The sequence below is a fragment of the Camelus bactrianus genome, chromosome 3 (assembly GCF_048773025.1).
Source record: "Camelus bactrianus isolate YW-2024 breed Bactrian camel chromosome 3, ASM4877302v1, whole genome shotgun sequence".
NCBI lineage: Eukaryota > Metazoa > Chordata > Mammalia > Artiodactyla > Camelidae > Camelus > Camelus bactrianus.
Window position 1 is genome coordinate 45663841 of NC_133541.1, and position 22645 is coordinate 45686485.

General features: G+C 34.1%; 1 protein-coding gene across 10 annotated transcripts in view; it reads left to right on the forward strand.

Annotated features, from left to right (window-relative positions):
• The window catches only part of ERBIN (erbb2 interacting protein), a 101274-nt gene that overhangs the window by 17857 nt on the left and 60772 nt on the right, over positions 1-22645 (forward strand). For all 10 annotated transcript variants that reach the window (XM_010949358.3, XM_010949359.3, XM_010949360.3 and 7 more), the window contains exons 2-4: positions 14537-14584; positions 18484-18681; positions 21080-21197. In XM_010949358.3, the coding sequence (XP_010947660.1) occupies positions 18493-18681; positions 21080-21197 (307 nt within the window). In that variant the 5' untranslated portion in view covers positions 14537-14584; positions 18484-18492. The remainder of the gene's footprint in view (positions 1-14536; positions 14585-18483; positions 18682-21079; positions 21198-22645) is intronic.

Here is a 22645-nt window from a genome sequence, read left to right on the forward strand (position 1 = left end):
TTAGGTTCACTCTTGGTGTTGTACATTCTGTGGATTTGGACAAATGTGTAATGACATGTATTCATCATTATAGCGTCATACAGAGTAGTTTCGCTGCCCTAAGAATCCTCTGCTCTGCCTTTTCATCCTCTTCCTATCCCCAACTACTGGAAACCTCTGATCTATTCACTGTTTCCATAGTTTTGCCTTTTCTGGAATGTCTTGTAGTTGGAATCATATTTGAGTTTGTGTGTAGTCTTTTCAGGCTTCTACTTTGCAGATTGCATTTAAGATTCCCATATGGCTTGATAACACACTTCTTACCTCTGACTAATCCATTGTCTGGATGTACCACAGTTTATTTATCCATTCACCTACTGAAGGACTTGGTCGCTTTCAAGTAATAGCAATGATGAGTAAAGCTGCTATAAAACTCCATGTGCAGGTTTTTTTGTGGTCATGAATTTCCAACTCCTTTGGATAAATACTAAAGAGCATGATTGCTGGATTGTATGGTAAGAGTATATTTAGTTTTGTAAGATACTGCCAAGCTGTCTTGCAGAGTGGCTATACCATTTTGCATTTTCATCAGCATTGAATGAGTTTCACATTCTCACCAGCATTTGGTGTTGTCAGAGATCCAGGTTTTGGTTATTCTAATAGGTTTACGGTGGTATCTAGTTTTAATTTACATTTCCCTGATGACATATGATGTGGAGCATCTTTTCATATGCTTATCTGCCATCTGTATATCTTTTTTGGTGAGGTGAAAGTGTTAAGATCTTTGGCCAATATTTTAATTGGATTGTTTTCTTATTGTTGAGTTTTCAGAGTTCTTTGTGTATTTTGGATAACAGTCCTTTATCAGATGTGTCTTTTGCAAATGCAATCCTGCCAGTATCTATGGGGCAACTGATTCCAGGACCTTCCCCTGCTCCAAGGTCCCCAAATCTGAGGATGCTCAAGTTCCTCCTGTAAAATGTCATAGTTTTTGCATAAAACCAAGGCACATCTGCCCCATATACTTTAAATCATCTTGGATTACTTATAATACCTAATAAAATGTAAATGCTGTATAAGTAATTGCCAGCTTGCAGCAGATCCAAGTTTTGCTTTTTGGAAATTACTGGAAGTTTTTTTCAAATTTGTTTATTTATTTACATATGTACAGTTACAATGTGTCATTTTTTTGGTGTACAGCACAATGTCCCAGTCATGGATATATATACTTAATATTCATTTTCATATTCTTTTTCATTAAAGGCTATTTTACAATATTCAGCGTAGTTCCCTGTGCTATACAAAACAAACTTTAAAAAAATCAATTTTTATATATAGTGGCTAACATTTGTAAACATCAAACTCCCAGATTTGTCCCTTCCCACCCCCTTACCCCAGTAACCATAAGATTGTTTACTATGACTGTGAGTCTGTTTGTTTTGTAGATGAGTTAATAGTGTCCTTTTTTTATTCTTTATTTTTTTAGATTCCACATTTGAGTGATATATGGTATTTTTCTTTCTCTTTCTGGCTTACTTCACTTAGAATGATGATCTCTAGGTCCATCCATGTTGCTGAAGAAGGCATTATTTTATTCTTTTTATGGCTGAGTAGTATTCCGTTGTATACGTATACCACAACTTTATCCAGTCATCTGTTGGTAGACATTTAGGTTATTTCTGTGTCTTGGCTATTGTATATAGTGCTGCTGTGAACACTGGGGTGCATGTATCTTTTTGAATTAGTGTTCCCACCAGATATATACCCAGAAGTGGGATTGTTGGATCATATGGTAAGTCTGTTTTTAGTTTTTTAAGGAATCTCCATACTGTTTTCCATAATGGCTGTACCAAACTACATTCTCACTCACAGCGTAGGAGTGTTCCCTTTCTTCCACACCCTCTCCATCATTTATCGTTCTTGGACTTTTGAATGATAGCCATTCTGACTGGTGTAAGGTAATACCTCATTATAGTTTTGATAAGCATTTCTCTGATAATTAGTGGTATTAAGCATTTTTTCATGTACCTATTGGCCATTCATATGTCTTCATTGGAGAATTGCTTGTTTAGGTCTTCTGCCCATTTTTGGATTGGGTTTTTTTTTCTTATTAAAGCGTATGAGCTGTTTATATATTCTGGAAATCAAGCCCTTGTCAGTCTCATCTTTTGCAAATATTTTGTCCTATTCCGTAGGTTGTCATTTTGTTTTGCTTAGGCTGTGCAAAAGCTTGTAAGTTTAATTAGGTCCCATTTGTTTATTTTTGCTCCTATTCCTATTGACTGGTTTGACTGCCCTAGAAGAGCATTGCTAAAATTTATGTCTGAGAATGTTTTGCCTATGTTTTTTTTCTTGGAGATTTATCGTGTCTTGTCTTATATTACATCATTAAGCCATTTTGAGTTTATTTTTGTGTATGGAGTGAGGAAGTGTTCTCACTTCATTGATTACCATGCTGCTGTCCACTTTTCCCAATACCACTTGAAGAGGCTGTCTTTTTTTCAAATATTTTTTATTGTGTTGGTTGAATCCGAGGTTACAGAACCTGTGGATATGGAGGGCCAGCTGTATTTTCTGCCAGTCTATTGCTTGTTTCTCATTCTCTTGACATTGTCTTTTGCACAGCAGGTTTATGATTTTAATGGAGTCCAGCTTATCAATTATTTCTTTCATGGATTGTGCCTTTGATGTGTCTAAAACGATCACCATATCCAAGCTCATCTAGGTTTTCTCCTATGTTATCTCTAGGAGTTTTATAGTTTTTTGTATTTTATGTTTAGGCCTATGATCCATTTTGAGTTAATTTTTATGACAGATATAAGGTCTGTGTCTAGGTTTATATTTTTAGCTGTGATTGATTGTTCTGGCACCATTCATTGAAACAACTGTCTTTGCTCCATTGTATTGCCTTAAAGGCTATATTTTTTAAATTGCATGGAGGTAATATTTTATGGATTTGTGATCATCTTTTCTCAGAGAAGGTAGGGGTCATTGTGAATTGGGAAGTTATACTAAAGGTGTCTGCTATGTTTTTTTTTTTCCTATCACCCATTTCGGTATAGACAGAATATCTGTATTGAAATTTTAGAACTGTTTCCACCCATAGGCCGTGGGGTTTTATTGCAAAAGACTCTCAAACTCATATGCATATAAATGTTTTCTCAACAGAAATATTGAAAGTGTAATTATTATCATGTTGGCCCTTGACACTTTTGGATCTAAGTTGTCCTGATATTCATTGAGAGTCATTGCTAGTATGGAACACTGTTATACCAGTCTTAAGACTTGCCTCTTATTTGTCCTGTTACCTTTGTTTATACTTAAATGTGTATATAATACCTAATTTAGATGGAGTCAGAGTTCAGTATGTGAATGAACTTGGCATAAAGCACCTGGCAGTTTTTAGCTGCTCTAACATTTTACCACTTCCTTTTCTACAGAGAATTTTAAAGAAATTTATTTTTAAAAAGTACTTGCAACAGTAACATTTGAAAAATCAAGGCTAATTCCACACATTATGAATTAGATAAGCCCAGGAGGCTTTAAGTTTAGGTGGGATGTTTAGTAGTAGAAGAAGCTTAACATTTTGTTTTTCTTCTGTTTTTCTCTACATATGTGATGCTCTTTTAGTTAAAAATTAAATGTCTTTATCCCTAAAGGATTTTGGAGGTGACTAAATATAATTACAAATAATATAGCTAAAATATTAATCTGAATCCTACTAAAAGTGATACTTTTTAATACATAAAGACTTTAATCAAGTGGTGGTGTGTTTAAGCTTTACTTACAATTGTTAATAATTAAGCTTTTAAAATCCTTTTGTAACAAGGCATTGAGACTGATCTGGTTTTCTTTAGAATGTTTGTGATGTTTATAATCATGCTCAGGCTAAGTTAACCTCAAAACAAACACATTAGTTTTACAGTAACATAGCAATTTCAACCTGGCCTCTTGTTTGTGTGGTGTTTTGTTTTTTGTTTTGTTTGTTTGCTGATTTCTAACTTTTTCTCATCTTTGCTCATGGTTTCTTCCGTATAGCTTCTTTTATCATGAACTTAGGAAAAAATATAAAGAAATTCACCTTAAGAAATCAGGGCCTTGTCTTCACGAGGTAGATTTGCATTTTAATAGAGGTTGTTTGGAGAGGGTACAAAATAAATAGCTAATGGTGGAATTTCAAGCACTATGGCACTTGTGTCCAGGATTTGCAAATCAGGTCATGCTTTTCAACAGGTTTGGCTCAGTTTCTAGGTCAGTGTACACACTGCATAAAAACATTTTATTTATAGACAGCTTCATTTAAAACACCACTTAAAGAACCAAAGAAATAATTAGCATATTGAAGTGTCAGGTGGAAAGAAAGAATCTGTAGTAAGCTAAAAGGCCTCACCTGAGCAAAGGTCCTTTGACTCAGTGAAGCTGTAAATTGGGATTGGCTTGTGGAGTTTGGGGTGTAAGTAACTTAAAATATTTTAAGTTTTTAAATGGAAAGAAATGTAGTAAAATAATTTTAAGTAAGGGGGAAGGATACAGCTCAGGTGGTAGAGCACATGCTTAGCATGCACAAAGTCCTGGGTTCAATCCCCAGTACCTCCATTAAAAAAATAATAAATAATTACCTCCCCTGTAAAAAAAAAAAAAAAAAAAGCATACTGTTTAGTGAGAAAAAAAAAGATAATTTTAAGTAAAAAGTCAGGTGCCAACTGAACAGGATTAGGAAATCAGTTTGGAATCTATTGTGTTCATCATAGGGGTATTAACTAGTGTCCTGGTCATTTTCTTTTTTTCTTTTTTAAGATACTTTTCAGTCAAGCTATAGTTCACACATAGAAAAATTCACCTGTTTAAAGTGTACAGTCCAGTTTTTTTTGTACATTTACAAGGCTCTGCAACCATCATCATCTAGTTCCAAAAAAATCTTATCACCCCCCCAAAACCCCATACTCATTAGCAGTCACTCCTGTTCCCCACTGCCCCTTGACCCTGGCAACCACTAATCTACTTTCTGTTTCTATAAATTTCAACACATTTCATAAAAATGGAATCATCATTTGGCCCTTTGTATCTGGCTTCTTTACTGTAGCATGTTTTCAAGTTCTTTCATGTTGTATCATGTTACAGTAGTTTCTCTCTTTTTTATAGCTGAATAATGCATATTTTATTATATAGATGTAAAACATTTTGTCCATCCATTCATTAGTTGATGGATATTAGATTGTTTCCACTTTTTGGCCACTGTGGATCGTGCTTCTATGAACATTAGAAGTTTTTCTGAAAGCAGTTGTTTTCAGTCTTCTTGGTTATATACCTGGAAGTGGAATTGTTGAGTCCTGTGGTAACTATGTTTAATTTTGGGGAGGAACTGCCAAATTGTTTTCCAAAAGTGACTACACCAGTTTTACATTTACTTCTGCAATGTATGAGGGTTCCAGTTTCTCCACATCTGTCCCAGTACCTGTTTTTTTAGTATAGCCATCCCTAGTTGGTGTAAAATTTTTCTCTTTGTGGTTTTATTTCCTTTTTTTTAAATTGAAGTATAGTTGATTTACAGTATTAGTTTCTGGTGTAAAGCAAATAATTCTGTTGCATACACATATATTTATTCTTTTTCATGTTCTTTTCCATTACGGGTTATTACAAGATATTGAATATAGTTCCCTGTGCTATACAGTAGGTCCTTGTTGTTTTCTTTGTGGTTTGATTTATATTTCCCTAATGACTAACGATAATGAGCAGCTTTTTATATGCTTATTTGCCATTAGTATATCTTTGGAGAAATGCCTATTTAAATCCTTTGCCAGTTATTAAGTTTTGTTATTTGTCTTTTTATTGTTGAGTTCTAATAGTTCTTTTTATATTCTGGATACAAGTCCCTTATCAAATATATGATTTACAAATACTTCCTTCCATTCTGTGAGTTATCTTTTTCACATTTTTGATAGCGCTGATATTTGTTCTAATCTTAATAGGAACATCTAGTATTTTATTTTCTTGAACATGATGCTGATGGTGGCTTTTTATTGAAGAAATAACCTGTTTCTAGTTTATTAAAATTTTTGTCAAGAGTGAATGTTGTCTTTTATTAGATTCCTTTTGACCTTGTCAGCAAGATCCATCTCCCTCCCCCCATTCTTTTCCATCTGCTTGTTTGATATACTCTTAATAGATATTTCTTGTGTCTGTTCATCTTGGCATTCCTTGAATTGACTCTCTTTAGTCATATTTAGTAGTATACTACTGTATTTGAGTTTATTCTGTATAATTTAGGATTTTTTGAAGTATCCTTGAACATGAATAGTATATGGACACTTTATGCTAACTTTGATAGGTGTTGGTATCAGAGTTATATTGAATTTATTAACATGAATTGGGAAGTTTTCCGTATTTCTTAGGAGTCCTGAACCTTGTGATCAAATTTCATTCGTTGTAAGTTTGCAAGTGCTCAGATGCTTAGTGTCTTTCAAAGAAGTAATTTATTGATAAACCTTTAAACTTCACCAATGATTTTCTATGTCTTGAGACAGTTTTTAAGTTTATACTTTTATAGAAAGTCATGCAAAAGTTAAAACACATCACTATATATTTGAACAGAATTTTTTTTAAATGCCTTTTTGTTTTGCTATATGGTGTATAAAGGTCTATATTTACTCCCAAATACAAAAATAGTTTTTATCTGTGCTGTAAAGTTCCCATTCTGATTCCTGCTGGTGTTTTATATCTTTATAATTGCTGGGAAATTCTTCATGTTTATATGCTTCTAGTCTTGGATTCATTTGCCATTTTTACTCCTTTTTCTAAATCATTAATTCTTGCTTTCCCCTTTAATTCCCTTCATTAAATGAAGACATAGAACAGGGAGTTGGATATGCAAATTTGGGGTTAATGTGAGTGGTCCAGTCTTCAGTGCAGCAGGTCATTATGGTGTCTAGCATCACAACCTCTTGGCTTACTTCTAATTTTAACCCTTGGTTAAAAGAAACAGTACCATGAGAGCTCAGAGTCACCTCAGGCTGACCTTCTTAGTGGAAGTGAGCCCCAGTGATTTCTTTGCTGTGGGAGGCCATCTAGACCAGAAAGCAAGCATGGGCTGGTAGTGAGGGAAAGCTAATGTCCATAGAGGCAGTCCTTCATCAGTGGGAGACCTGAGCAGATGGATGACAGCTTGCCTCTTATCCTATAGGCAGATAATTCTGAGACCTCTTGTATGCTTCTCAGGGAGTTTGAGTAGAATGAGTCCCCTGTTGTCCTTAGGGATGACTTTGATAATATATGGTTCCTTATATTGACATTTCCTTCATATTTCAAAATCTTCCTGCTCCCTTAGGTCATTCCTACCTGCACACAAGTCCTTACTTCAGCCTTTGTTTTCAGGGTAACTCAAACTAAGATAGGTGTCGTTAGAATACTTAGTATTTACAGAATTGATAATATTTCAAGACTTGAAACCGGTGATCACCAAGGGTTTGAGTGTAGATAGAGAAGAGGGCCAGCGTCTGTGTTTTCTGTCACTATGGTCTGTTGAGGTGGCATAAACTGGAACAAATGGCAAAGGAGGCTGACATGTGACCAGTACTGTAGGGACAGAATTAGGAGGATGTGGTGTCCTGGAAGCTAAGTGAAGAAAATGGATAAAATAGTGGTGAGTGATGCTACTGGTAAGTCAAGTGCGATGTGAACTTAGAGTTGTCTGTTGGATTTGGTAATAATGTAGGCCATTAATGACCTAGGAAGAATAGTTTCCATTGAAGTGGTGGGGACAAAAGTGTGACTAGAGTGGGTTTGAGAACAATTGATGAAATAACCTAAGACAATGTATATAGACAACTTGTTTGGAATCTTGCAGAGGTTGTTACCTGGAAAGATATCTTCAGGAGAGGTCCTTTTTAAGATGGGAGGAAAAATACACCTGTTTGGTATGGCATGTTGCTGCATATGGTCAAAATCAGTTGTTCCTTAGACTATTTTAGAGGAAAACTAAGATTCTCTTTGGTTTCTTGACCATCTTGTTCTGTTCCCATCAAGGTTCCCCCAGATCATGTGTAATGAGTTCAAGGAGGAAAAGAAGTTGTTACAAATATTAGCAGAAACTAGGAAGACTGGGAGTTACTCTGGCACAGAGATGAATACTCGGAAGTAAAGAGAAATAAGGGAATACACATAAGGCTAATCCTGCCATGGACCTGTGTTATGGGAATAGTTTCCAATCCAGTCAAGACTGTATGAGAACGTGTTTCTAGGTTTAAAATAATAACAAGATTTAATTTCCCTACCATATTAAGCACCATCATTGTGAATATATGTGGTGATACATATTGCCACAAATGTCTCTTGGCACAGCTTTTACTGACCTGTTGTTGAAAATAACAGAACCAACTATGTGTTAGAAAAAGTTGAAATCTACTCATAGACTTTCAGTATTCCTTTTTGGCACAATTTCACCTTCCCTAAGTTTGGTTGTGTGCCATATTGAGCTGTTTTCCTTCCTCATTCTCCCTCTGCTTCTTCCCTCTGATTATAGAATGATCTAATGTTAGGCCTTCAGAGTTAAGTAAACCAGTTCTATCTAGGACTAGATAGAGTTTAGTAAACTAGTTCTATATTGTTTGCATTTGTAGACTTATTTCTAATTGTGGCATGGTTTTTCTTTGTAAAAATAATTAGGCCCGCTTTTTGTTCCATAAATTGTCGTTCCTCCTAAACTAAGATGGAGAACTCTCAAGATTTTTTTTTGTCTACCTTAACCAAATTTTCTTTATAGAGGGATGAGTCAGACTGGTTATCTTCCATGGGATTATCTTTTCTATAAATAGAACCTTTTCATCTACACTGGAAATCTCCTGATATTTCTAGTTAGCATATAGGAGACCTGTTCAAAATAAGAAAAACCTGTAAAAGATAAAAATCACATTAAAAAAAAAAAGTTAGCAAAAAATCAGTGGAATCAAGGAATCCTTAGTGAGCTTATTTCCAGAGATACATGAACGTCTCATAGTTGAGCCAAGAGTGTGGCAGTTTCCCTGTGTGGTTTCAGTATAGGATGGAGAAGCAGGACTTGCTATAAATAGAAAGACTGAAAAGGATGAAGATAAATCATTCAATCTTCAAATGACAGTGTGGACTGTGGGGAAGGGATGGGAATCTGACAGAGCCTCAAAGGAAGAATAAAATCATTAAGCCTGACAATTTTATCCACGTTGAACTTTGCCATAAAGAGCAGTAGAGGAGGAGTTGAAAAACCTAGAGAAATGTATAGTCCTGCAAATTCTAATGGTTCAAATTATGGGACCTTGCTGGAGTTGAATCTAAAGGTAAACCAAACCAAAAATATCTGGAACTGTAACACAATTCTTCCTATCTCACATTTTGACAAGATCAAAAAGATATGGCTGTGGTTGAGGATGGGAAGATGGGAGCTGAGTTGATCACAGAGGAATTCACTCTAAAGCTGCAGCCAGTCCCCAGCTAAAATTGACTCTACTAGGAATCCGAGTTATCACTCACTCATGCTAACTGAGAGAAGAGTGTAGACTCTCTGGGAAATAAGTAAAACCTAACAATATTACACTCAATTCTCAGCTGTCATTTTACAAAAAAGCACCTAAAATACTATGAAAAATTATGAAACATGCAAAGAAATAGGATAATATGATTGTATAATTAAGAGAAAACAGTTAACAAAAGCAGACTTATAGATGACCTGTATTCCCATACCATACTTACCAAAAGAAGCTCCTATGGCTATAGTGGTATCAGGCAAAATATATTTCAAGAGAAGGATTATTAGAGAATAAGAACATTTTATAACAATTAAAGGATCCATTCATCAAGAAGAACCCTAAGTGTTTATTCACTTTATAACAGATTCAAAATACATGAAACAAAAATTGACAGAAATAAAAGGAGAAATAGACATCTTTACACTTAGGGTTAGAGATTTCAGTACTTTTAGTAGGAAATTAGTAGGAAAAGAATGCTGTAAATTAGTAAGGGAAGAAGACCTGAACACCACTATCAATCAATTTAACTTGACATAGTTTGAAGAGTACACCCAAGAGATGCAGAATATGACACTTAAATGTACACGAAACACTCACCAAGGTAGCTCTTATGTGAGACTGTCAAAGCTTCAACAAGCTAGAAAGACCTGAAATCATAATATTACTTTTTCTGACTACATTGGAGTTAAATTAGGAATCAGTAACAAAATGAGGTTTAGTAGATCTCTGAATGTTTTGAAATTAAAATTATTCTGAATGACTCATGGGTAAAAGAATAAATTAAATGGGAAATTAGAAAGCATTTTAAACACATTCAACAAAAAGACACAAATCAAATCTTAAATGCATCTCAGAATTTATAGCTTTAAATCTTGAATAATAAAGTATTAGAATCAATTATTTAATAAGCTTCACCCTAAGAGTCAGAAAAAGAGAGACAGTTAAATTCAAAATAAATAAAAGGCAGAAAACATAGAGAAAATTGAAATCAATGAAATGGAAAATATACCTCAAGTAAATAAGCAAATGGTAGTTTTCTCTTTGAAAAAAATCAATACAATTGATAAACTTAGGATTGATGGCTTAAAACTACAGCAGTTTATATTGCTCTTGCATTTGTGAATCAGCATGTGACATCTTTATGGTGTCATGTCCTCAGGGCTGCATTCAAAGAAAGGCAAGGCAGAAGTTGTAAGTTTTCTTGAGTCATAGGCGCTGTTACTTGCCATCAAACTTGCCACATTGAGTTGGTATAAGCAAGTCACAAAGGTAAGCCCAAGTTCAAGGAGTGGGAAAATAGACTCGATCTCTTGATTTTAGATGGTATAAGAAAACGTTGTGGCCATGTTTCTTAATTTACGGTGGTTAAATCAGAAACAGTAAAGGTGCTGAGATTTTACCCCACTTACAAGCTAACATGTTAACCTGTCAGAAGACACAAGATCTCCAGATCAGAGACAATTTGTTACTCAGTACAAAAGCAGCAACCGGGGCAGTATCTTGTGTCAGTTACCTGAGCCTCAGTCTTCAAAGTGAGGGTCAGATGGTACCTACACAAGTAGTGGTGTGCATTACAGAAGAGGAACCCCAAATTAGGAAACTCTGATCTCACATAGGACCACTGATGACCTGTCTTCTGTTTCCTCGGGAGAGTGAGAGACAGAAACCTTATCTTTACTCTGGAATTTAAACAGCACTTCCCTGGAGAGAGTATATGGAACTGTCTCAGTGTTGCTTAGTGTTAGTATCTGGAATATCTTTTTATTTAAACAAATTGGCTGTAAATGTCGTTTCTCAGAGGACCCAGACCATGCAGAAATGCGAGATGTTCATGAAAAATTATTTTCTAATACAGTCTATCCTCTTGCACAGTAATTTGCTTTCCTCTCATATACAAAATTTGATCACTCTTTTCTCCAAAAGTCTCATCCCACTAGAGTGTCTGTCAGACATAAGACCAGTATCTTATCACTTAAATGAGATCCAAGTACAGATGAGGCTCTGCTGTGCCATTTTGTAACTAGAGAAGTGCAAAACAAAAGCAGGATGACAGTGATCATGGCAGCACTATTTACAGCAGCCAAGACACAGAAGCAACCTTAATGCCCATTGGCAGATGATTAGATAAAGAAGTTGTGGTGCTTATATACAGTGGAATACTACTCAGACATAAAAAAGATTAAAATAATGCCATTTTGCAGTAACATGGATGGAGCTGGAGATTGTCATACTGAGTGAAGTAAATCAGATAGAGAAAGAAAAATACCGTATAGTATCACTTACATGTGGAATCTAAAAAAATGAGACAAATGAACTTATTTACAAAACAGAGGCAGACTAAGACATAGAAAACAAACTTATGGTTACCAGAGAGGAAAAGGGGTGGGAAGGGATGAATTAGGAGTTTGGGATTTGCAGATGCTAACTACTATATATAAGATAAACAACAAGGTCCTGCTGTATAGCACAGGGAACTGTATTCAGTACCTTATAATAGCCTATAGTGAAAAAGAATATGAGAAGAAATATATATATTATATATATAATATATATATAACTGAATCACTATGCTATACACTAGAAACTAACACAACATTGTAAATCAACTATTTTTAAATAAAAATAAATACTAAGACACTAATGTGCATCTACTACCTATGTCAAAATTAAGAAATATTGAGAACATCAGGTGTTGGTGAGGATGTGATTAGAACTCTGGGAGTGTTACATGATAAAACTACTTTGTAAAACTACTTGTTTATCTTGCTTTTAAATAAAATTAAACACACCTATAGACTAGCATCTAGCAGTTTCACGCCCCTGTATTTACCCATGGGAACCGAAGCCTGCATTCTCATAACCCTTGTACACAAGTGTCAGCACTCTTACTCAGGACAGGTTGCCTTGGTCAGGGTGTTGACGGGAAAGTAGCACATGGGAACTTTCTGAGGTGTTAGAAGGACTGTGTATCTTGATTGCTATTGTTTGTATGGATGTATGCATTTTGCAAAATTATAAGGATCTATTATGTAAAAATTATAAGCTATTATGTAAAAATATAAAAGTGGAAATTTTTGCAAGTGTAGAAACTCCTTATAACTTCAGTGTGCTTCACTCTACTACTTTGTTCCACAGTAAGAATTGTTTAGACATGTGTAGGCTAACCATGGTTTGATATGAAAGTTTGATTGAAGAAACTCTCAGCTTTCTCCTGAATTAGTAATTAGGCTAGTAGGGGTCAGACAGTGATATTGATCTTAGAAGTATGAAATTTAGCTATTTACACAGGCCTCCTTCCTTCATTTCTTGCTATATATGTTGTAGGCATTGCGCATTTTATACATTCCGTTATTTTTGTCTTTCAGGATCAGATGCTCCTATACAGCATTTTTTTTTCATTACATAGGTTTCTTTTATTCCTATTCTTTTGCATACAACTATTTTCATTGTTTCCTATTCATGTACTTAACAGTAATGGGTTAATAACATTCATAAAGTGCCTCAGAACTAAGCACAAATATACCAAATACAGAGTAGCAAATACTGTGAGAGCCATGAGTAAACTAAAATGAACTCACATGACTACTAAATGCCATCTAACAACTATGGGCATGCCCAAGGAGCCTTTGTTGTGCGTTTTAACTTCTGAGCTGATTTTAAGATTGTTCTGACATAAGATTTCTCTTAAATCTAGCCAAGTATAACTTGTGATCTCTTCAGAATCATTAAGGAAGTGTAACATACTACATTTTAAACAACTCTTGCAGTAATTTCACTTTTCAATTATAATAATTCCCCAACCGGGAGTATATCAAAAAATAGTAGAGAATGGTGAAAGAGAAAAGATGGTGATTTGAGTATAGGTGAAATATTGACTATGCATTGATTATGGCTGAAACTGTTAGAAAAAAGAATCACGTAAGCATTTTATTTATGATAAATAGTCTTGAGTTTTCTAACTAAACTCCTAAACCAATCTTGAGGGAGAAGCTACAGTCATCTACAGTAGTTTTGAAAAATACCCTAAGTGAATTTCTTTTAGCTAGTTACACCATTGTACCCAAAGTTTCTTTTGTTTTGTTCTGGTCCAGAAAACCTAGCAATGGTTTAAGCAAATAGGAGATTTCGTTTTCTTATATACCAAGAAGTTCTGATACTTTTGTAGTTAGCATTGGTTCAGCTACTCAGCAGTGCTATTAGAGACCCCCAGTGTGTTGTTCGGTCTTTCTACACTGTCAGCCTTATTGGTTGGTTTTTAATCCTCACGCTTGTTGACTCATGGTCATAGGATGGTTGTCGCAACAGTAGACATACAGTGTTCACATCTGTCCCTGGATAAGGAAAGCAAATGTTTTCCCAGAACCAACCCCATCCCACCCCCAAAGCAGACTTCCAAGTATATGTCATTGATATTAACTGTGTTGTCCATCACCTGTCCACCCTTTTTGGAAAGCTCCAAAGTGGGTATTTAGTTGGGTCCATTAACACCCTGAATAAAGAAGAATTCTAGAAAGGGGGAACAGAATCTGATAAACCACATAGAACCGTTAAAACCAACTAAATTTAAATAAAATTGATGAGTAGGATTTATTCGCTTAGGAAAACTTTATTATTTCTCAGTAAATGCAAATAAATGGGATTTTAATGGTGGATAGAGAGGTATTTGTTGTAGGATACAGATGAGGGCTCTCAATATTTACCAGTTTATTCTGAACAGTAAATCGAGTGACTGATTAAGAAAGTAGCCACATATTTTAAAGTTAGCAAATTTGTGTGCATCAGTTTATGCTGCTGAATTATTGAAAATTTTAATTTACATTTTGAGGTAAATAAGAAAAGGTGTTTCTTAAAGTCATAAAAATCTGTTTGTTTGGTTTTTTTTTAAAGGAATTTGTTCTTTTGAGGGTGGGGATATGGTTTATTTTTTTAACAGAGATACTGAAGATTGAACCCAGGACCTTGTACATGCTAAGCTCGCACTCTACCACTGAGCTGTGCCCTCCCCCCCTTAAAGATCTGTTTTTATTGTTAATTTGGTGTTTTTTTGTTTGTTTCCATAGAATGTTGGCTCAATTAAGAAACATCAGGGAGATAAATTCAACTTAGTGGTAAGTAGTTTTAATTTCTTTTGTTAGAAAGTGTTCGGCTTATTGTGCTTTTATTCTTGATTGGCTCCTCTTCCTCCATTTGATCAGAATGTTTTTATGTCTACTGTTTTTAGCCTGGTTTATAAAGTGGCTCTTACTTATCACAACACTGAAATTCTAACAAGTAGTCCCTATGGTTGATCACTTCCTGTTCAGATCAGGCCAGTGTCTCCCCCTTTGATTTCCTTCTTTGTAGTATTGTGTAAAGGAGGGTCTCTTTGGGTCTTGTTATTCATTTGTTTCTCTTTCATATGGAACTTCCCTCCTCTGCCCTCATTTCTCATCAGTCAGTAGTTTTTAGTCTGCTAAATGGGGGTTCATTTTTATATTGGCTCAAGGCCCACAGAATTTAATCAGAGGTCTAAGTTGCTCTTTTCATACCTTTGCCCATAGGAAATTTCTTTGTTTTTTGATTTTTTGTTTTGTTTTGCTGTTTTCATTTGAAATGTAAGCTCTTTGCAGCTTCCTAGAGCTAAGCATCTAATAATCTTTCTCTGAATTCATTCTCTTCTGAGAAATTTGACAGTTTCTGACCATCTGTCTGCAACTTGATGTATTTATGACTAACACTGCAGGAAAATCTTGGAGGTTGTTTTACCTTCGATAACAGTTACTCTGCCCTGTAAATTGCCTTCCTCCTCAAGTGTCATGCACAGATGATTTAAACATACTAAAATAAATACACTCTTAAATCACATATAAGTGGTAATAACATTTCATGTCCTTTATTCTCAGCTAGGAATTATACTCCCAAATTCATTGTAATTTCTGGGAAATGGATGTTTTTAGGTCATATCTTCCAAATTATTGGATACTATCATATAAAAAATAAGCAGACAGTAGTTATAATATGAACCAGAATAATAGTTTGAAACATTGTACTAGTGCTGTTTCTTAGAGCTTTCTGCAGTGAAAGAAATGTTCTGTATCTTTTCTTATTCAGTATGGTAGCCACTAGCCACCTGTGGCTCTTGACCATTGAAAATGTGGTTAGTGTGACTGAGAAACCAGATTTAAAATTTTGTTTAACTTGAATTTTAAGGTTAAAATGCCACTGTATCTAGTGGCTACCATATTGGACAGAGCAGATAGAGTTCTTTCCCATTTTTCTTTAGTACCCCCTAACTCATTATCAGTTGAAGTAAAAGAGTCTCTTGAACAAGAAATTGTGTATTCATTTTTGGAATCTTTAAAAAATTATTTTATTTTAATTTTTTATGTTTTTTTTTTTTTTTTTTTTTTTGCTTAGTTGTGGGGGGAGGAAATTAGGTTTAATTGTTTGCGTGTTTGTTTATTGATAGAGGTACTGGGGATTGAACCGAGGACCTCATGCATGCTAGGCGTGCACTCTACCACTGATCTATACTCTCCTCCAGAATCTTTTTTTATTATGTCATAAACACAAATATAAACTAAATTCCCGTTGAGTGATTAAATTCTTACTAGATCATTAAAACTTCTTATTCTTATCAATAAAACACAGCTTCATATAAAAATAGATAAAGCATGTTCAGTAAACTTTATTGACAAAATAATTTCTTGTTTTTATTGAGGTATAATTGATATATTACATTATATTGGTTTCAGGTATACAACATAAAGTTTCAATATTTGTATATATTGCAAAATGATCCTCACAGTATGTCTAGTTAACATCTGTCACCATACATAGTAACAAAAATTCTTTTTCTTGTGGTAAGAACTTCAAGATCTACTCTCTTAGCAACTTTCAAATATGCCAAACAGTGTTATTAACTATAGTCCATATGCTGTGCATTACATAGCCATGACAGAAAAATTTTAGGTAGAAACATTTGATCTTTGACATCGTAGTGTAAGGAAGGAAAAATTTTCCCTTCACCTTGCTAGGGTTCTTGACTGGGTCTGAAAATTAAATGGACAAAGACAGATAAACAGGAGAAAAGTATATACATTTATTTAATACAAGTTTTAGGTGACACAGGAAGCCTTTGTAAATAAGTGAAGTACCAAAGAAACAGTTAAACCTGAGTATTTTTATGCAGTGTTTGGTGAAGAGTGGACAGTTGTGTACTATATGATGGATCAAAGTGTATGAAGTAATTGTAGTAAACTGCGGGAAATTTAGTAAGGCCTGTTTGTTAGGATTCTTGTCCCTTCATCTTCAGAGATTCCTCCTGGTATAGGGAGGGCACATTTCACATGAGGATTTTATGACCTGTTTCAGGGGAGAAGGGCATGGGAGGTCAGAGTGACCTTCCTGCTTCTGCTGTTTTCTCAGACTCCTTCACTTGAAAATATTCGATATGCCAAGGTGCCATGTTTTGGGCTTGAATCCCATCAGAAGTTTGTTTTTGTAAACCCTAGAGGAGAAGTATGTAGTAAAGTCCTATTGATGGGGGAGGGTATAGCTCAGTGTTACAGAGTGTTTGCCTAGCATGCATGAAGTCCTGTGTTCAATCCGCAGTACTGCCATTTAAATAAATAAATAAAATAAATATAAATACGCCCCAAATTAAGACCTATTGATATTTGAATTATTTCGTGAACCTCAGTTCAAGTATATCATTATATATTGAGAAGCAGTATAGTTCACTTAGAGCACAGAATCAGTTTCTTTGTAGAAAAATAGTGATAATAATAGTACATGCCTTAGAAAGACACATGAGGATGAAATGAGAATAAGTATACAGTTTATATAAAGAATTTAACGCTTATGGTAATTGAGTAAGAATAGTCAGATTTTTTTTTCAGTTGCAAGGGAAGTATTTATCGTATTGTCAGACATTTTAAGAACATCCTATAATTTGAACTAGAAGAGTTAGAAGCAGTGCCTTGTATAGCCACATTGGAGCCTGAGGCAAAAGAAAGGTAATACTGATTCTATCTTTATTTTAAAATTAGCCATTTTGTTCATTAATGGAATACTTTTCAGTGATTTTGATTTTCTTAAGAAAGTTATTGCATTAAAATATTTAATTTGATTACTCAGTGTTTTTGGTGCCTTCTTGCATTTTGTGCCTGAGGCATTTGCCTCACTAACTTCAACCTGATCTTGGGTCTGGTTAGAAGTAATCTAATATTCTAGTAGAGTCTTCTGCTGAGCTCAAGAATCTATTATTTATTTATTTTTTTACAGGAATTGATAACATTAATTAGCAGTCATTCTTATTTATTGAAATAGACTTGCTAATACATTAGCCTAGTTGGAATTAACCTATGTACGTACATTGTGTTCTTAATAAAATTAGCCTTGAGAATTTTCACTAATTCAGAATTGAACCTTTCCTTCAATTAGATTGAAAATGAACTCTGCATTTTATTGAAGCAAATTTCTTCTCTAATGTATAACCTTAAACAAATACAAGACCTATAAACTCTTTAGAAAAATTAAAACACCGGTATTAATTGAAACAAAGTGTGTTTGGCATAGATTGTGATTTTGACGTGGGAGAGTTATAGGAAAGTTAATGGCTGGTTAGAAGACCTGAAAATATCTTTGCACTCCCGCTTTCTACTCAGAACTGCATATAGTCAAGTTCTTAATTAAGAAACAGCTTAGTCAGAAGTTAAATATCTTTGTTGTATTAGAGTTTTTCTTGTTGAGGGTGAGCAGACTCATAAGGCATTGTTCTTACAAAAGCATATAAATGGTTACTTTACAAATCATTTTGTAAAGTCCTAAAATGCTTGAGTTTTATTTGAAATTCATTGTATATAAAATTTGATAGCAAAGCAATGATAAATGCATTCCATTTGAGTGTGTAGGGGAGAAGATATTTATGTGTGGTAAACTGAGAACTGAATTGGAATGATTCATTTTGAAACATTGTTATAATACATATGTTTTTACTAAGTTTATTTTTATTTGAATATTGCAGTGTCTAAAAATGACTACAAAACGAAGTTTGTTTGTGCGGTTGGTACCATGTCGTTGTCTACGTGGAGAAGAGGAGACTGTCACTACTCTTGATTATTCTCATTGCAGTTTGGAACAGGTTCCCAAAGAGATTTTTACTTTTGAAAAAACTTTGGAGGAGCTCTATTTGGATGCTAATCAGATTGAAGAGCTTCCAAAGGTATGTTAATACTTTCCTGCAAGAATTGACTTTGGTTATTTTTATGCCTAGAAAGATGATATTCCTAACATTGCCCTAATGCTGCAGATACATTTGTGTGCATTGTTTCCGTTTTTGTGGTTTAATTTCATCTTAGAGTATGCAGCACAATTCAAAAATTTGTTAATAGCGTTTTTAACCTTTATTTCTTCAAATTAATTGCTTGAATATTTGTGCATATAATTTAAAATGTTATATTTAATTCCAGTTTTGTTATAGCCACTAGGGTAGATAAGACTACACAATTTCTGCAGCCAGTCAGTTTAACTAGACAAAGAATTGAAATTAGTGTTTTCTCTTTCTAATTTTCATGAACCATTGATTGGTGCATTATTGTAATTGAGGATAAATTTTCCTTTTAGTTATCACATCATAATTTTGTTGTTAAACAGCCTTTTAAAGGTAGTATTGTGTTTGCCCCATTTCAGTTTGTTTGGAAAGATTTTGGAGGATTTAACATTTCTGAAACGTAACAACTAGCAGGAGAAAGTTGGTTTGTTGCCATGAAGCCTCTTCTCACAATGACACCATCTTTGCTAAAAATTTTTAGTGGCTACTTTTTTTTTTCTTAAATTCTAATCCCTCTTCATCCTCTACTCGATTTCTTATTTTAGAGGGAAGAAACTGCAATAGTTCTAATTTGTTCAGAGAGTTTTACCACCCAGACAGCAGTGTTTTTCAAGCTGTGGGTGGAGGAGACTCCTTAGTAGCTCATAAAAGTCAATTTAATATGTGTGGGATTTCCAAAAAATGAACTATGATTTGAACTGGCAGATTTAGAAAATAATATTATAAGCTCCCCAAGTAAATTGCAATTTTTGGATAAAAAATAATTTTTTTAGTGTAAGTGTATCTCATGCAATATATGACATCATTTTATTAAAAAATATTGTTTATCTGAAATCCAAATTTAATCAGTCATCCTGTTTTACCTGGCAACCCTAACTATAATAGAGTAGAAAATAGAGAGTGTAACATGTATCAGTGGTAACAATATTTTAAATTTGTGTTTGTGTATATATACAAACTGGCTGGCAGTATTTTGAAAAAGGCTTTTCTTCAGTGGCCAGCAGTAAAAACATTTTGAAAGACAGTGCCATCCAAGATTATCTTATAAAGAAATCTGTGTGTGCCCAGGATAAAATATTAAAGGTTGTGGGTTGCATGTTTATGAATTATTTTCCTAGATTGTGGTAGAGTGCTTTGTAATTGACTGTTTCCTTGTGTGATGTTCTTCATCAGGTAATTTATCTTCTTTAGCTAGTTCTCCCAGAGAACATGAAAGACTAAAATTCATCTCTTTCTTTAATCACCACCAGCAAGGTCTCAGTCTGGGGACTGTGTTGAGAAGAGAGAGGCTTACTATGATAGTGCAGTTAACTGAATCACTTATCATGCCTAAGAATTTTCCATTTCTGGAAGAATGCTCTTCTTAAATAGGGTTTATTCAGTACTATGCTAACAAAAGTTTTTTTCCTAAAGACTTCACTTTTTTTAGATTAGTTTTGGGTTCACAGAAAAATTAAGAGAAAGGTATAGTGATTTCCCAAATACCTACCCTGTGCCCCACATGCATAACCTCTACCATTATGAATATCCCCCACCAGAGTAGTACCAGAGTGGTTAACTCACCAGAGTGGTTAAAATTGATAAACCTTTGTTGAAAAATCATAATCACCCAAAGGCTATAGTTTATATTACGGTTCACTCTTGGTGTTGTATAGTCTGTGGGTTTGGACAAATGTGTAATGACATGTATTCATCATTATGCTATCATACAGAGTGTTTTCAGTGCCTGAACAGCCTCTGTGTTCCATACAGGTTTTTTTTTGCTATGAAACTTAGAATTGGCCCGTTTACTTACTGCTTTTGTTTAAGTACGTTTAGGTCACATTTCGTTATTGTGATTTTAGCATACCAGTGTATTTGTTCCCTTATTTATTTTGTCCTCCCAAATCAGAATTTTATATTTTGAGTCATTTTAAATGTACATATTTGAACTTAATTTATATAAACTTTCATTTTGGAATAAGGATGCTTGAAATATAAATTCCATAGTTCACCATATTCAACAGCGATTAATTTTTTATGACCTCAACAGAAAATATACCATATACTTATTTTCACTAAATGCATTTTGCCCAGGGCAGAAGTGTGAGGATATAAATCATTCTGAGTAGTCCAATGTCTTCAGAGCCATAAAAGCAAAAAACAGTGAGATCTTTTCTGGTATTTGTGTAGGTATAACTCATTCAGTTTTAATGACATTTATAATGCTTATTTTCAAAAAGATTAATAAATGAAATATTTAAGGAATCTTAAGGAATAATCAAAATCCTTTTTCACCTTTTTTTAATAGCAACTTTTTAACTGTCAGTCTCTACACAAGCTGAGTTTGCCTGATAATGATTTAACAGCGTTACCAGCATCTATTGCAAATCTCATTAATCTCAGGGAACTGGATGTCAGCAAGAATGGTAAGATTTTTTTGCCCTTAACTTTTTGTACTTAGGAACATGTTATATTATATTACTAAAATTTCTGCTGTGTTTTAGCAAATAATAAGATGAAACTAGAAAGTCAGATTGTAATTAATGTATTATCCTATTAGATTTCATATATATCTATAAATGATCAATGAGAGCTTAAAGCAAGGTAGAGTAAGTATAAACAATTTAAAATGACCACTTAATTAAAATGCTGTGGATACATACATGTACATAGGTATATATATCTTTAAATTTCTGTATTTATATATGGTCATTCCCCTGTTCATAATGATGAGAAACTGGTAACAACTGTAATGACCCTTGTTCATTACATAATTTGATACATCTATAAGAGTGGACTGTAGTGTAGCTCCCTCAATAGTGACATAAAATATTTACAGTGTAGTATTAAAGGTTAAAAAAAAAGGTTGTGCAATGTAAATGAATTGAACATCAACAAATATTTATTGAGAGATCACTCTGTGCCAGATACATTTTTAGGAGCTTGGATTACAGTTAATGATGAGAAGTAAAAGGATATGGTCACTGTTCCCCTGGGGCATATAATCTTGATTTAGTTTTGTTTAGTTTGATAAACATTGAAGGAAGTGTGGTAGATATATTCCGAAAATGTTAAGTGCTTACCTTGGAGGGAGAGAGAAGTAGAAACTTAAATTTTAGAATGAACATATTATATTGGAATAAGATTGGAATAAGCATTTCCCAATAATAAGGAAATCCTTATATATAACCAGTGTCATTATCACTCTCAAGAAATTTGACATCGCGTTTTCCGTTGCCCAGTAGTGTCCTTTTTAACTATTTGCCCACGCTGTCCCCACCTTCAAGTTAAAAATCACCTATAGCATTCCTGTAAGCATTTAGTTGTGTCTCTTTGATCTCTAAAAACCAGGAATACTTTGCCCATTTTTATGATATTGTTGTTTTTGTAGAGTTCAGGTCAGTTGGTTTTTAATTTGTGTGAGTTTTCTTCTGATGATTTCTGCTTGATAAATTCCAGAGCAAATGGACTTGATTCATTACCATTGTAGATCTTTGTATGCTGACAGTTAAGTAGTGTTACAGAACATTAGAGTAGTTGTGACAATAGAAATCATCAAGTGCAATGTTCTACCCCAAAGGAGTATCTTTTCTACTTTTTGTCCTTTCTAAATGAGAGATGTTAAGGTGTAAGGAAAGAAACCTGAAAGAATCTGGGTATTATTGATAAAATTGTATGCATCTGGGAAAGGTTAGTAAACCATGCCACTGGTTTTCATGGTATGAAACTATTACTTGGCTCAATATATCCTCCTGAAAATGCACTAACCCCAGATTTATTACTTAGAATTGAGAATGGTATAATTATGGCCCTGCAGTATCATTAAATTAATATCTTAGACTTTAATGCAATTTCTTAAAGAATAATGTGTTTA